The sequence below is a fragment of the Hemicordylus capensis genome, chromosome 5, assembly GCF_027244095.1.
Source record: "Hemicordylus capensis ecotype Gifberg chromosome 5, rHemCap1.1.pri, whole genome shotgun sequence".
Taxonomy (NCBI): domain Eukaryota; kingdom Metazoa; phylum Chordata; class Lepidosauria; order Squamata; family Cordylidae; genus Hemicordylus; species Hemicordylus capensis.
Window position 1 is genome coordinate 59,835,439 of NC_069661.1, and position 15,936 is coordinate 59,851,374.

Genomic DNA, 15,936 nt, shown 5'->3' on the forward strand with positions numbered 1-15,936 from the left:
ATAAAGAGGAATTTCTGAACCATATCTTGTTCACTGTTTTAGAATGACTGCACTCAAGTTGAAGAGTCATGGAGTAGCTGTTAATTCTTTAGGTAGTAATGATGCAGTGAAGGCTAAAACCACTGCTGATACTGTTTACAGTCACCAACAAAGCATCTACACTAGTAACGGACATTTCAGTCTTTTGTTTGGAATTCCATGTACCTGTGCAAACAATGCACAACTGACTTACAGCACTATACACATTGCATAAAAGGGCCCATGTGAGTATGCTCTTCCAAGTCTGAATGGATATCTCTCATTTATCGCTCAGAAAAATAAAATAAAAATTATAAAATACTTTGAACAGTGGGAAATACTATAGAAATGTTAACTAACAGCAACAGCTTAAATAGAGTCAACTAAATCCTTAACAAATAATATAAGTTAACATTCTAACTGATCTAGATTAATCATGAGAATCAGTTGTGCCTGCAGTGGATAGCCAAGAGGAAGAACAGGAGATCCACAGAGAAAGGCAATGAAAATATTCCAATCTGGTGTAAAGTTAAAAGCAGATGTTGCTGACAGCCATTTATCATCCTGTCTGCTAGATAACCCAGGGAGGCTGGAGGAACAAATAGCCACAGATGATGTAAGTCAATCTCACAGCTCAAAACCATTCCAATTTGGGGTGTGTGCTGACAACCCATCCCCACAGAGGACTGCCTATTATTTAAAACCCCAAGTCCTTCAGCCCCCAAGTAGGGTTTAAACATTTGCCAAAAACTCACGACTACTTGCTGCTAAGCCATAATCTTTTTGGCCCAATGCCAAAGTGCCAATTGTGACAATGGAATGAAATTAGTCCATATCATCTGGACAAGGCAAAACCCGTGTCAATCCTAGCCTAAGTGTACAGTAAAAAAATTTCCTGGCTCCATTAACCATATAAAAGGTCCAATTTCCAACAAACATAGTAAGATTCAGTGGTACATCCAGAGGTCAAAGTGGATGGTCCATTAGGTGAAGAACTGAGAAACACTACTTGGAACCTTTAAATAGGCTCTTGGCAGACCAGAGAGAAGCAGCCCGCAACCCACACGTTCCAACCCCCACTCAGCAAGCTCTATACAACACAGAAGGCAATGCAGCTGTCAGCCAAACTCACACAGTGAGGCTGTTCACACACGCAGCAAAGATCTGGCTTGGCTGCCTAAGCTCGATCTTTGCTGCGCATGTAAACTGCTGGGAGCTGTGCAGCTCCTGGTGGCAAACCCTGTAGGGAGCACCGGCTGTTTGCCAGGGTTAAAGGTGTAAGCACTCTCTTACCCCTCACTAACTGATTGTATGTCAGTGCCACACAGCTCCACATGGCACCTGCACAGGAGTATCTTCCTAGCCTGCCTCGAGAGATTCCCCATAAAACACCACACACTCATGCAGTGCATTATGGGAGTTCTGCCGACCTCCATGTTTCCAGAAGCAGCCAGTAGTCATCTGGGCAGGCGATCTGCCACCCAGCAATGGCAGGGAGATTGTCTGTGGCATTTCAAGGCTTCCTCCTCTCGCCCCTTTTGAGCCCTTTCTCCTGATCGCGAGAGTTCAGTAAGTCACTACTAGCCTTCGTACCACCCATACCCTCATGCAACCTGTAATAAGCACAGTCCCATTGCCTGTCCAAATCCAGGGCCCTTTTACTGTCATTTAACTTTTTGCAACATTTATCCAAATATTAGGAGATCAGATTTGTTATTAAATACATAATTTTAGTTATTTGAAGAAAGGCAGCTGATGTTTACAGCATTAGTTGACATGGACTACTCACCCTTTACTTTATAATTTAAAATGTGCCAAAATACAGAATCACAAATATGTATTTTATGTATACAAGTGGCCCTAATTATTCGCGGGGGTTCATTTCATGCCTATAAGTGTGAATACGGAAACTGTAAATAATGAAATCTTGAGTCAATGGGAATTTGGGGGTTAGATTCCTAACCAAAAAAAAGAAGAGGGGAGCAAGGGGGCAGAAATAAGGGGGGAAGGACAGTACATTATTCTCCAAGTCTCCAGCAATGCCTCCCAACGTCCAAAACGGTTGAATTTGGGTGGATATTCACCTCACAAAAAATGTTTAAGAACCACAAAATGGCTCTCTGCTGGAAAATGCTGGCCAGAAATGACATCAGAAGTCAATTCCAGGTCGTTTCCTGCCACACAAAACCGCAGCTAGACAATCTTTGCCTATTTTTCTACCCACAGATAATGCAACTGGGTCTCCAAGACCCAATTGCGGATACGTGAAACCGTGATTCACAAGTCTGCAGATAACGAGGGACACCTGTATATTCTGCAAACAACATGCATTATAAAATACTGCTCCAATTAGGCCATAAATAACTGTACAGGGCCTAAAACATTTATAAAAGGATTAAGACATGATAAATTACCTAGTCGCCCTAACAATTTTCTCATGCAATCATATATTTCAAGTTTGACAAACTCAGAATACAAGTGATGCAACTATTTAAGGATTACTATATTTTAGAATTGTCCATTTTAAAGAGGGGGGAAATTTGACAAAGCTTTCTTCTTTTTTTAACAACTGGAGGCATGATATAAAAATATAACATGGATAGATTTATTCAGTGACAGTATTCGATTCATATACATATCTGCAATATATTTTAGCATATTTTTTGCATTTACATTTTGAGCAGGTACTAAATATATCCTGAGTCTTGAAATGGTACCAAAAAAATGTATTTTATCACCTGACCTGTAAAGGGTACAACAAGGCCACCTAATGGTGCAGAAGGGAAGCAACCTGTCTTGAAAGCAGGAGGCTGTTGATTTGAATCCCCCCTGGTGTGTTTCCAAGAATATGGGAAACTTCTATATCAAGCAGCAGCAATATAGGGAGGTGCTAAAAGGCATCATCTCATACTGCGTGGGAGAAGGCAATGGTTAACCACTCCTGAATTCTACCAAGAACATGGTTCTGTGGTGTCAACACTGACTTGACAACACAAACTTTCCTAAAGTGTAATATTTTTGTTTTTATGGCTTGAAATTATTTCAGCCAGTACAGCTGGAACCTTACAGTGTCATAATTCTTCAAAATTCTTGCAATTTAGGTTTCTAGGGTGTCTCTTCACTATTTCCCAATTAAATGATTCCTTTAGGGCAGGGCTGTGTAATTTGTACTTCCTGCAGATATTGGACTACAACTCTCATAATCCCAGTTGGCCATTGTGGCTGAGGATTATGTAAATTGTAGTCCAAAAACAGCTGGAGGGCCTTAGGGGGTAAGGTTAGGGTCATACAGAAGACATCTAAATTATCTAGGCAGGTGAAGGCAGTGCTGGTCTATATATAAGTAGCTCAGAGTCCTGGAAATGTCCCCATCATCACTACTGCTTAAAGGTGGAGAAGCAAAAAGGAATGGCACTGTCCAAGAACTGATCACTTGTTCACAATATTTGAGAGGTAGGAGCCTCAGGTAGCTTTAAATACATCTTCTAAGTCCCACATAGACAGGCAGTTTCCCAAGGCCACAATAAATCACACTCAGACAATCTAACTAATTAAAGATCAAATTTTCAGAGAAGAGCCTGGAACAAAAAGTCTTGAATCTAGATTTCACATTCTACACTGAGAGGTATGTTATAAAAACCATTCGTGTTTCACAAATATGACTCAAAAAGGCGCCTAATCCTACAACTAATCAGAAAAGAGGATATGTCCTCAGCATTCTGCAGAAAGGGCCAAAATGACAGTGCAGTCAGTCAGAAGTTGTCATGGTATATAAATCAAATCTGTGAGTGCATGCCTTGGGTAAGATCACTGCAGTAGTGAAAAAAAACCTAAACATACCACGAGGAAAGCATGTGAATATCCACAATCATAAAGCCAGCTTTTAACACTTGCTTTACTCTGATGAACTAAGTCCTATTTGTGCCAACTCATGTTCGTCGTATATTTCTGGGTGGCCATCAGTGCAATGGTCTTCTTATAAATTCTGAAGCCCTAATAACCATAACAGTAGTTTTACTGAAAGCACAGAAATTGATTTGACATCTTGCTTGAAACACTAATGGCCTTGGAGCAAGCTGTAACGTGTTAATTAGAGAGAACCAGCAACAACATTTTAGTCAAGTATTTAACAAGCTTTGGTACCTAACAAACTGCTAGAAATGTATCTTTTATTTGATTGTCATAGTTTTACAATGATATATAGACAAAGACTGCACAGTGTATGTTCTCTAACTAGTGAAACAGAGGGTGTCTAAAACCAATCAAAATACTTGAAGAGAAGCAAAGACAAGCATTTCCTGCATATTACTTAGCTTTACAAAAAATTATCCCGCAAAATACTTAAATATTAGCATCCAGGAAGATTAAAGCAGAGACTAAATTCAACTATGCTGATCAGTTTTCCTATCACAGAAAAGCACTTCTGTGTAGGGTTCCCTTGAATCAGGTTTACTAAAAATGTGAACTGAAGATGAAAAACTAAGTGGTGTGTGTGTGTGTGTGTGTGTGTGTGTGTGTGTGTGTGTGTGTGTGTGTGTGTAAATTGAGGTAATTGTGGGTGAAACTATCCACTATAATCCTACAATATCTAGATGGTGATTTGTATCCATGGCACTATCACAACAAAAGTATTGCTAAAACTGGACATGGCTTTTAAAACATGCCAAAGCAATCCAAAACCATCAAAGTTAAGCACATTTTAACATTCATTAAAACCAGAATCTGAAACTATAATTAAAATGCTTGCAACAAACAGTCCCCCCAACCCCGGAACATTTTCAAAAATGTACTTGGATATTCAGTACTTGTTGAACTCTTAAATAACTTTAAAGTAATTGTGTACACAATAATAGAAACAAGAGAAGTAATACCAGTGCCAACCAATGCCTATAAAAACAGTATTGTAATAGTCTGAGAATAAAAGACTTTTAAAGTATGTGATTACATTTAATTCTTCCATATATTTCTCATCTGGTATGCAACTCTCAAAAAACCCATATCAATGTGTCTTGGAAACTAGCCTACTAATATCAGTGAGGCAATTTGATAAAACATTATGTAGTATACACTTTTCTTTTCTTTTGGCAATACTTCAAATGTTATCTGAAGGAATAATATGTTTGACAATATTATTCCAAAGAAGGTATTGAAAATGAACTAGTCTTTCCTAAAGAAGTCTTTCAGGACATCAACAGAACAGTCAATTGCCTTTCATGTTACTAAGCTTTGATTACTCTTCAGGTAACAACAACTGAAAAGAAGTTTGGGCAACAGAAACTGGGAATGGTTAAAAATCAAGGAAAAAGAGAACCTGATATTCAGTTATTTACACAGAACACCACTAAGTAGATCAAAATGTAATGATGCATTATAGTTGTGCTGTTAAAATGAACAATACAAATGACTGTTTATTAAATAAACATATGGGTATGTCACAAAGCATACATTTGGGGGTCTTTGGGGCAAAAATATGAAGTAAGAGGTGTGGAATTAAAATAGCAAAATACTGTGGCTCTAGTGTAAATTGCACCCTCTAATCATCTCAGAGGTTGAAGTGCTAAAACAAAGAATTTCTCATAAAGTTCCACTGAATCAGAACCAGGAATACCTACAGCCACTGCTGAGATGTGTCCAGCTACTTTGCTACCTTCTTTGTGTTTGCCTACCTCTGGAAGGTGAATATAAATGGGCCAGTGGGTTGGTGCTGACAAGTAAGATAACATGCCAGCAGGAAGTCTGAGGAAGGAAATGCCAGCAGAGCCAATATCCTATATTTTACGGTCCAGTTATGTGGTGAGGCAGGGGGATTAGAGAGAGAGATCTTGTGAGTGTGGTGGTCTATTACTGCGCAGCAGAAGATTTCCTGATTGCCTGATGAGTCATTACAGAATTGGAAGAACTGAATAAGGAGGGTGGGTTCTGTACAGACTGTAGTCTTAACAAAACGACGTTTTGACATTTGTAGTATCAAGATGCATGAGATATTGGCTTTGCTTAAAGAAAATGGCACCTATAATGTATTTCTATGCCAATGTATTCCAAGTTGCTTTGTTACACAGATCTGGGAACAGCTATATTAATAAAGGCATCACCACTTTTTAGCATTCTACAATTATAAAGCATGTTAGATCGAATCCCTGCTGGTGTACTTCCCAGACTGTGCCTAGTAAATATATATTTGTAGTCTCTATATCAGGCAGCAGTATATAGGAAGGTGCTGGAAGCAGATGCTCACTTCAGCGACAACAGCAAAGGCATCGTCTTATGCTGTAAAGGAGGAAGACAGTGGTAAACCACTCCTGTATTCTACCAAGAAAACCAAATGGCTCTGTGGTCGCCAGGAGTCAACATCGGCTTGATGGCACAATCTTTCCTGTCCTTTATGTTCCATACAAAATCAATACAGCTTCTCCTAGCAATACACTGCTGCAAAAAATCTACGTAGCGTAGAAGCATTCCACATTTTAAAGAAATCAGAAGGAAAAATGGCTGTGTTAATACAAATATTTTAATTGGAAAAGTGCTTTTCAGAGAGGTTTTTTTTAAACTATGTTGCCCTATTTAGTGTCCTGTTTACACTAAATGTATAGTACATTAAATGAAGCCTGAATTCAAAAATCCAATTGGAGTGCATCTTTTATTGGCTTCGGAAATATTTGTTGAGTAATTTTAAACTTTTAAAAAGTTCCTGTTTTATCCAGTGAAGATATGTGGGCAAGTTGTAAAAGGCAGGTAGACAATGGCTGACAACCAGAGTAATGCTCTGCATGCACTACAGAGGTGGGGTAGTTTTTGCCAATTTTTCCTGCCCTTTGGCCCTCAGGCAGATAGTTTTGGGAGGCACTGCATAACGAAGCGGAGATTGGTGAACACTGCCGCTCTTCTGCAGCACATTGTGTAGAGTTAGGATGTCAGCCAGTGAAGCTAGTCAGAGTAGGAAGCGTGCGAAGAGTGGCAGTGCACATGACTCCTATCACAGAATTTTAAATTAACCATCATACCACTGACTGATGAGAAAGGCAAGCAGCAAGCAAGGAGATGGTGGAGGAGGAGGGTGGGCAAAGGCAGATGTAGCCAACAGAGGGGTGTGTCTGTTAGGAGGAACTTTCACTTACAGTTCCCATGCTTTTTTGTGCATGAGTACATTTGTAAAATCCTTGTGGTAGCAAGCATGACTTGTCCCCTTTGCTAAGCAGGGTCCATCCTGGTTGCATATGAATGGGAGACTAGAAGTGTGAGCACTGCAAGATATTCCCCTCAGGGGATGAAGCTGCTCTCTGAGAAGTATTGTCTCAGTATTGTATACACTGACTGAAAATGGCTCTTCAAGGTTTCAGAGAGCGATCTTTCACAGCCCTATTTGGAGATGCCAGAGATGCCAGAGATTGAAGGAGATGCTCTACCACTGAGCTATGGCCCCACCCTCAGGTGATTCTGATTAAAAAAGAAAATGTCTTCCTGACTTCTAACAACTTGGGAGCAGTTATTCCCACATAGCACATCCAACCCTTCCAAAAGATGGATAAGTGGGAAGGCATTTTCTGAATGACAGCAGTCGGCTTTGGGCCCTCCCCTTTTATTTCCTGGGAGCATACTGGAAGGGTCTGACTTTCTGTTAAGCCTGCCCCCAACCAAATGCCGCCCCTCCACCCACCAGTAGACAACACAGAGTGATATCTGTCCAATTTTAGGCACACCTAGGATCAGAATGACCAGGCACGTTTCCATACTGGCCATACCAGCCTAACTTCTCTAGTTCTCCTCACACTGAGCACACCTGAATCTCCATCTGATGTTGAAAGCAGTTCTTACACACGTGACAAGCAAAAACTCCCATATGAAGTATGGAAACTATTTTGAATAGCCAGACACAGTTGTAAGGCATAGTGGCTAGTATTCGTTGCAAAATTTATTTTGTGGAATACTGTAAAGTCTTCTATTCCTTACTGGAATATAGACTGGAGGTATCTAATTTTTTAAAAAATCTTTGTTTATAATACTATTGCACAACTCTGCTGGATTTCTTCCCTTATAAGGTAGAGGTTCTATGATCTCATCCAACTTTGGAAACTATTTCCATTGTTTAAATACATTTATTTCAACATACTTCACAGGTTTTTAAAGCAAGCAAAAAACTAAATATATCAAAGCGTATAATTGGATAGACTATTTTTAAAAGTACTCATGTGTATTTCAAAAGGAATGAATCAAAATGAATTATAGCCTGATTGCATATACAGTGCAATCTATTCAGTACAGTACACACACAAAATGTCTATCTACTCGGATATGTAAATACAGAATACAATACTTTAAATATCTCCAAAAGACAACTCTGCTCACTGAACACCAACTTTCTCAATCAGTGTTAGCACAAAACATATGTACACTATCACCTTAACCTAAAAAAACAGGGGCACAACAGAAAACTGCGCATACCACATGCTTTGAACTTGCAGTAACAGTAGCTGACATCCTGAGCAACAAATCACTTGGGGAAGGACCTATGCTAGTGCAGCACTAGCTAGTCGCACTAAGTCTGGAGCTTGTGTCCAATCTAACGTTGCAGTATCACAAGCATGCTTGCAACTGCACAACAGCTTCATCAATGGGAACTTTGTACAAGAGCACTATAGTGCAATAGCGCTCTTGTGCAAACACCATTTTAGTGCAACTAAGACATTCTCTTGAACTAAAACAACAGAGCTCATTCCACATGTGGTCTCTCTCTCTGGATATATGCCACTGTGCATCTTAGAACCTTGAACACAGGCTTATAAATTGGTTGTTCATGCAGTTCAGCATGCAGTGCTGCAGTGCTGGTAGTTTTGTGAACCTAATATGATATGTGAAAGCAATTTTCCATATGTGAAGAGCATCCTCTGGATAGGAGAATGTAGCTAATACACTGCCTGTTAGTTTATTTAATACTGTTGTTACTTTTGCAGATTGGTGAACAGAAATACTTCTACCATAACTGTATACTATTATCCAACTCTTTAATTGTGTACATGTTTTTGTGAACCTGAATCTATAAGGAACACAACTGCCATCTGTTCAGCTCAGTCCTAAGCCACTTAATCAGCACCATTTGATTCACCAAGACTCACTTCCCACACAATTTGTTCGTTCAGCATGTGCGTCTTCTGCAATATGCTTAGTTTGCATAGGTACAGCAATGAATACCTTGTGTACCTAATCTACCTACTTGCAAAATAAAACATGATAATCCAAAATGACATTTGAATATAAGGGTATTTACAGCATCGTCTCCTGCATAGTTAGACAGTGTTTGCTAAAATAACTGAGAATGCACACTTAGCCTCACCTAAATAAATAATTCTATTTGATGTTTAACTACATCTGTACAAAAAGTTACCGAATGAAACAGAAAATAATTGGCTCAAGGCAATTTTTTTCTTTCAGTCCACTTTGTTCCAGCTGGCCTGGGTTCAATGTTTTCCTTTCGTTGCTACCAGAGGAAGTGCAGGCCAAAGGCCATTTGCACTGTCACAGCTTTGTCTATTGATTATGATATTGGCTTCATTCTAAAAAGGATGATCCTTCCAGCTGTAAGATTGCCAGAGATTCAAAAGTGCCAGCTGCATGACATGGCTCAGAGCATTATTTGATTAATCAAGCAGATGCATTCTTATGCCTTGAAATCCAAGGCAAGGAAATCTCAATGAAGCCATATAAACTGGAGAGGAAGATTTGTTGTTTGTTTCCCCCATCTTGTCACTACATCTTTCTTGAATGAGGAAATAAGATCTTTGCATCCTGAAATCAGGAGAAACTTGGTGCAGAGGAAGCAAAATGCATTGTCTTTAACTACAGTACTCTGCCTTCTAACACCCATATATGGCATTTTACAAATTCAAACTATATAGATTCATATACTTGGAATGTACACTAAGCCCAGCTTCACCACCTTGAAGGCCCTTTCCCCAGAGGTGCCACCACCCACTGCCACCTCAGCCAGCAGAGGCACCTGGATAAGAGCCTCCAAACATTGTCTCAGTGTACTGACACGCTGATGTAGAAGCAGGTTAATCCTTCAGTTATCCTGGTCCAAAGCCACGTAGGTCTTTAAAGGGGAAAAAAGAGCAGTTTGAATTGTGCCCAGAAATGAACTGGGAGCTAGTACAGCTGTTTAAGCACTAACAAGACTAGGCTCTAGAAATCTAGCAGCCATGTTTTGAACAGCCTTCAAGGGCAGCCCCATATACAGTACATTATATTAGTCTAGAACAGGGCTGCACAGCTCTGGCCCTATTGCAGATGTTGAACTACAACTCCCATCATAACTGGCTATTGGCCATGGTGGCTGGAGATAATGGGGGTTGTAGTCCAGAAACAGCTGGAGGGCCAAAGCTGTGCAACCCTAGTTTCAGAAATTAGCAGAATATTGATAACTGTGACCAGGATCCTTCTGTTGAGAAGTGGTCACAGTTGGCGAACCATCTTCAGCTGGTAAAAGGCATTCCACACCACTCAGGCCTTCAGTGACTATGCTGGATCAATGAGCATGCCCAGACTGTGAATGTAGTCCTTCAAGGGTAGTATAACCCATGCCCATCCAGAACAAACTGAACGCCACCTGTCGGAACACAGGCCACCCACCAACAGCACCTCAGTTTTAGCTAGATTTGGCTTCTGTTTATTGGCCCTTGTCCAGTCCATACTGAATCTAAACACGGGTTCACCACTTCCGCTGCTTCACCTGACCCAGATGTAAAGGTGATACAGAGTTAGGCATCACCAATATACTGATGATACCTCCCTCCAAATCCCTGGATGATCTCACTCAGAGGTTTCACTGAGATGTTAAGAAACACTGGAGAAAAGATAGAACCCTTTGTAAAAAGATAGGCTCTACTGTGTGATATCACAGAGTCAGCACCATTTTCTGGAATTGGTCCTCCAAGTAGGAGCAGAACTACCAAAGTGTAGTGCCCCCAATCCCCAGTCCAGACAATTTATCCAGAAGGACAGCATGGTTGATGGTATCAAAAACCACCAAGAGGTCCAAGAGAAGTAATGGGGTTGAACTCCCCCTATCTGTCTTCCAGCACAGGTAATTCATCAGGGCAATATTTCTGTAATCTTTCACTTTGGAGAATAAAATGAAAATTTTGAATAATTTCTGTTCAGTCCAATCCTATGCTGCAATATTTCTGTTCCTGCACTATTTAAGTATCAGAATAGTGCATTTATGCAGTGCAGAAATATGCTGCCTCCTCTGCAGTGAAAAATAATATGTAAAAGGATGCCTACTTGCTACTTTTCCAGTAAACCAGAAGGTATCATGAAATTTTTTTACGTATGTAGCATCCATATATTCCCACTCATGTCACAAGTGTATCCAGCTTCTAATAAGAAATGTTACACAGATTATTACCTACTATTAGTTTCAGTATCACCTCATCAATTATATTCACAGGACTCAGATTCATTACAGGACTTCTGATGTGATTTTGTTCCACACTGTCCCAGTTATTAACTATTCAAACTCAGTGAGTTCTAGTACCATGCCTATGAAAGCAACACTAAATTTAAAAAAATTAGTGTCACTGATGTACTTTCACTAAGTTCACAAATATCTACCAGCTGAGAATACAAACTAAATAAACAGCATTTTTTATATACACACTTGAGATAATGTTGCAGATCTCTTATCTCTGGTTTTGCTTTCAAGCCTATCAATGAACAGCAAAAAATACTTAGCTATGTTCTAAGGCTAATTTCAGTTATGTAGACCTCAAATAGGTCTTCAGAAAATCTCCATGCAGCCAGGCAGCTGACACAGACTTACACAGGTAGAGCACATTCTTTTTCTGTACAACATTCAATGCAATGCAATCTCCACCCACATTAGTGACCTGAAGCACTACAGCTATTGCATTGCTAATGGCGAAACAACAATAAAACCTTTGCCTGTGGATGTAAACAGCCATAAAAACAGAGATAAGGAAAGTTCACTTCCTTCTCCACGTATTGTGTAATTGTATTACAACTTCTTAGTTTACTTTTGCGATCTAGAAATATAATAAAGATAACACCTGCTGGAGCTATTCTTACAACCGTGCGAGAAGGCAGGAATGTGCGGGGGGGGGGCTGCGAAACGTTCCCCCCCGCACCATGATGCTTTGAATGCTGCTGGGAGGGCAGAGCACACTCCCAGACGAACAGCACTGCACCAAGCAGCACAGAGCTCTGGAGGCCAAGACAACGGGTCCTGGTCTCCCAGGTATCCCGCTGATCACAGTGCATTGGGGGATTCCTCTGTGCATCCCAAGGAGACACATGATTCCAGCAGCCGGGTTAAGGGAGTCCTCGCTCCCTTAACCTCCACTAAGAGCTGGGCTTAAAAGTGAGGTTTGGTTGGGCGGGAGTACTGGGATCTGCACGGCACTAGCCTGCACTAGTCTAGGCTAGGCTGATCGTGAGACTAGCCTCCCTATCTTTATCCTCCCAAAACTCTTCACTAAATATAACGAAGTTGGCCCCTACAATTACAAGCTATATACACTACTACAACTACATTTTTTTTAATTAACTGAACGTTTCTCATTTAAATTAGCAAAAGGAGCAGTCTGATTTGTAAGTGTTATTCCACTCGTCTGATTTGTAATTTGTATTCCAGCGTTAGTGCATCCTCCTATTGTTTTGGTTACCACTGAAAGGATCAACGATTGTGAAAATAAGGACCCAAGATAAATGTTTATGTTTTGAAAGCTGGACTGCAACCCGTAGAAGGCTTTACAAAACTGTCATTCTGAGGGGGGAAAACACCACAGAATAATCTTTTGGCCTGCTTTCATTATTCAACAGTGGACTTTGAGTTACTACTACAGTTCACGTGCGAACATGTTTAATATTTTGGCGTTCTTCGGAACTCCTCCTTTCTTGTTTTTTTAATCTCTTCTGATGGTAAAGAGCAGGGTTCTGTTCAACTTCTCCTTTAAAACACCATCAAAAGCCAGTAGCGGCTTGGGGGGGGGGCGCGGTGAGAGGCGCCTTTAAAAATAAACTAACAGGTACTTACCAGCGTTAGGGCAGCAGCTGCAAGTAGCCTCAATCAGCAGCACTACGCCTGGGATCCCATGCAGGGCCACGGCATGACCCTAGCCTCAGAGATTGTACGGAGCCTCCATGTACACACAGAGGCCAGGTCCATGCCACTGCCTCGCAGGGATCTCTGGGGGAGCACCACGGCTTGAGGCTACTGGCAGGTGCTGTCCTAACATTGGTAAGCATCAGTTAATTTATTTTTAAAGGTGCCTCTCGACACCCGCCCACCCCCGGCGCTGCCCTTACCGGCCTCTACTGCTGAAAGCACTATATATTTTTAGCAGTCACCCTTACCCCATAACAAAGAACAAGATGCATAGAAGTTTGTAGCATTAACTACCGAGTTATGAGAGGTGTTATACCAAGCAATGAGCATTTAGGATGAGGTGTGTTGTATAAGGGCACCTTCAGAAGAACTAATATAGCCAAATGACTGGCTAGTCTTTATGCCAAAGCTGCAGTTAGATACACTTGGAAATTTTTAGGGTATTAAAGTGGCCCCAGCTTAAAGGAGCAATTAATGAACACTCCACATTTTTAATCTCGCAGGTAAACTGCTTACTATATGAAAGCGTTCTGAAGTCCAGGTCTGACATTTGAAGGCACAGGATAAAGTCCTCGCAAAATGAACATAGAGAGGTCATTCACACAATCAAAAACTGTGATCTACCCGGGTTTGGGAGCTGCGTGTGCTCCCAATTTTTGGTTGTGTGGAAGAAAGGTAAGAAGAAAATCTGGATAGAAGTGACTGAGTCGGGTCCACGATCAGCTAGACCTGGTTTTGGAGGGAGCAGGGAGTGATCTGTGATCTACACGAGCGGGGAGGGAGCCCTGGCCAGCTGGATCGGCCACCCACACGATTGCCGGCTCCGTGACGGAGACAGTGGGGGCTGGGGAGCTTGGGGGCTGCGCGCCCCACGGAAGCTCCAGTATGCCCTGCGCAAGCGCACAGGGCATACTGGGGAGACCCCGAAGCTGGGAAGCAGCTTTTCGCCTCCCCTCTGGGGGTCTACTCGTGAGTAACCGCGGTGCAGCGCCGCACCACAGCTACTCACGATCTGCAAAACCAGGTTTGAGGAGCGCTCGCTCCGAAAACCTGGTTTTAGGGCAGGGGTACTTAGGCGGGTTACCCGCCTAGGAACCACCGGGCTTGCAGCCAAGCCCGGTGGTTTACACGATGGGGCGAAATTGGGCTAGCCTTTGCTAGCCCGATTTCGCCCCATCGTGTGTATAGCCTCATTGTGTGGAAGCAAGTTAGGAGGAAAACCTGGGTAGCTTTTAAAATCAGTTCCCTTGATTTTAATAGAATTGGATTACACCCAATGGCCCAATACTGCATCCCCAAACACATCCCACAAGAAGGTTTTGGGGAATGGGGGATCCCTCATATCAAGAAGCCTAGTTCTCCCCTCAAGTGTTAGCTCCTTCAGAATGCTGTTGTCAGCCAGGGTTAAAAGGAGCCCAGGTATACTCCTCAACTTACTTTGAGAACCTGGCTACAGTTAATTCAGCTAGAAATTGTGGTGTGAGAAGCACACATTGCAGCCCACTCGAGACTCCTAAACAGCAGTTAATCATACACCAGCACCATGCCAAAAATCCAAATACTAAAATCTATTCAGGCTGCAATCCTATGCAAAGGGGGCAACCCCATTGTACACAGGGGAATTCTCTTGTAAATAAACATGCGTCAGATTGGGCTGTGAATAAAATATATATGCAATGAGGTTATTCTCATAAGCAGCCTAGCCTAGGGCAGACTAGCCTGGGCTAGGCTGCTCATGTGGAGTGCCAGGATTCACGCGGACCCTGGAGCTCCCACCTAGCCTAACCCCGCTCCTAAACATGGCTCTTAGCTGATGTTAAGGGAGCAAGTGCTCCCTTTATCCGGCTGCCGGGATTGTGTGTCTCCTCAGACTGCACTCAGCCCAAGGAGACACAGAGATAGACGCCTAGAGTGCCAGTCTGATGGGGGATCTCATCAACCCCACAGCCCACTGAGCTCATCAGGAGAGGTCCGTCTACATTTGCCACCAGCTCGTCTGGTGGCTACTCAGGGACGGGCCTTCTCCGTTGCTGCCCCGAGGCTTTGGAATGCGCTCCCTAGTGAAATAAGAGCCTCCCCATCTCTGACATCTTTTAAAGAGTCTTCATCCAGACTTTTAACTGATATTGTTTTGATTGTTTTAATGTTGTTTTTAGAATATTGTTTTAAAATTTTAAATTGTTTTAAATTTCTTGCTTTTAATTTTTTTTAAAAAAATTAATGTTTTACTTTTTAATCTTGTTGTAAACCACCCAGAGATGTAAGTTTTGGGCGATGTAAAAATAAGATAGATAGATAGATAGATAGATAGATAGATAGATAGATAGATAGATAGATAGATTAAAATGCCCACTTTATCTGTGTTCCATGCATTGAGGGATATCTTGAGCCCAGGATGAGTCATCCTGGCCTCCAGAACTCCGCACTGCGTGGCACAGAGTGGATCATCTGGGAGAACAGTCAGCACTCCCAGCAGCATTTCTGTGATCATCTGTGGGGATGGTGAGATGGAATAGCCTTCCCCCGGCACCCGCCCATTTGTGTGAATGGCTCCAATATGTGTTACTGGCAAGATTTAACCTAAATTGTAACAAATTTCACAATAAACTAACGAACTCTAATTCCAATAGTCTGGGTTAATTTTAAGATACTCTTCTATTAGAAATGTATTATCTTACCACTGTCTTCAATTGAGAAGTAGAAGATATCACTAGTAGCATTTCCACCTTCCTTCAAGACATAGCAGATTTTCATGTCGTCAATATCAGCTGATGGGGGGAGGGAATGATATGAATTAC

At 41.6% G+C, this 15,936-nt stretch overlaps 1 protein-coding gene across 1 annotated transcript in view; it reads right to left on the reverse strand.

Annotated features, from left to right (window-relative positions):
* Positions 1-15,936, reverse strand: part of FREM3 (FRAS1 related extracellular matrix 3) — a 140,874-nt gene that overhangs the window by 117,448 nt on the left and 7,490 nt on the right. Inside the window, exon 2 of the mRNA XM_053256182.1 lies at positions 15,817-15,906. Within this exon, the coding sequence (XP_053112157.1) occupies positions 15,817-15,906 (90 nt within the window). The remainder of the gene's footprint in view (positions 1-15,816; positions 15,907-15,936) is intronic.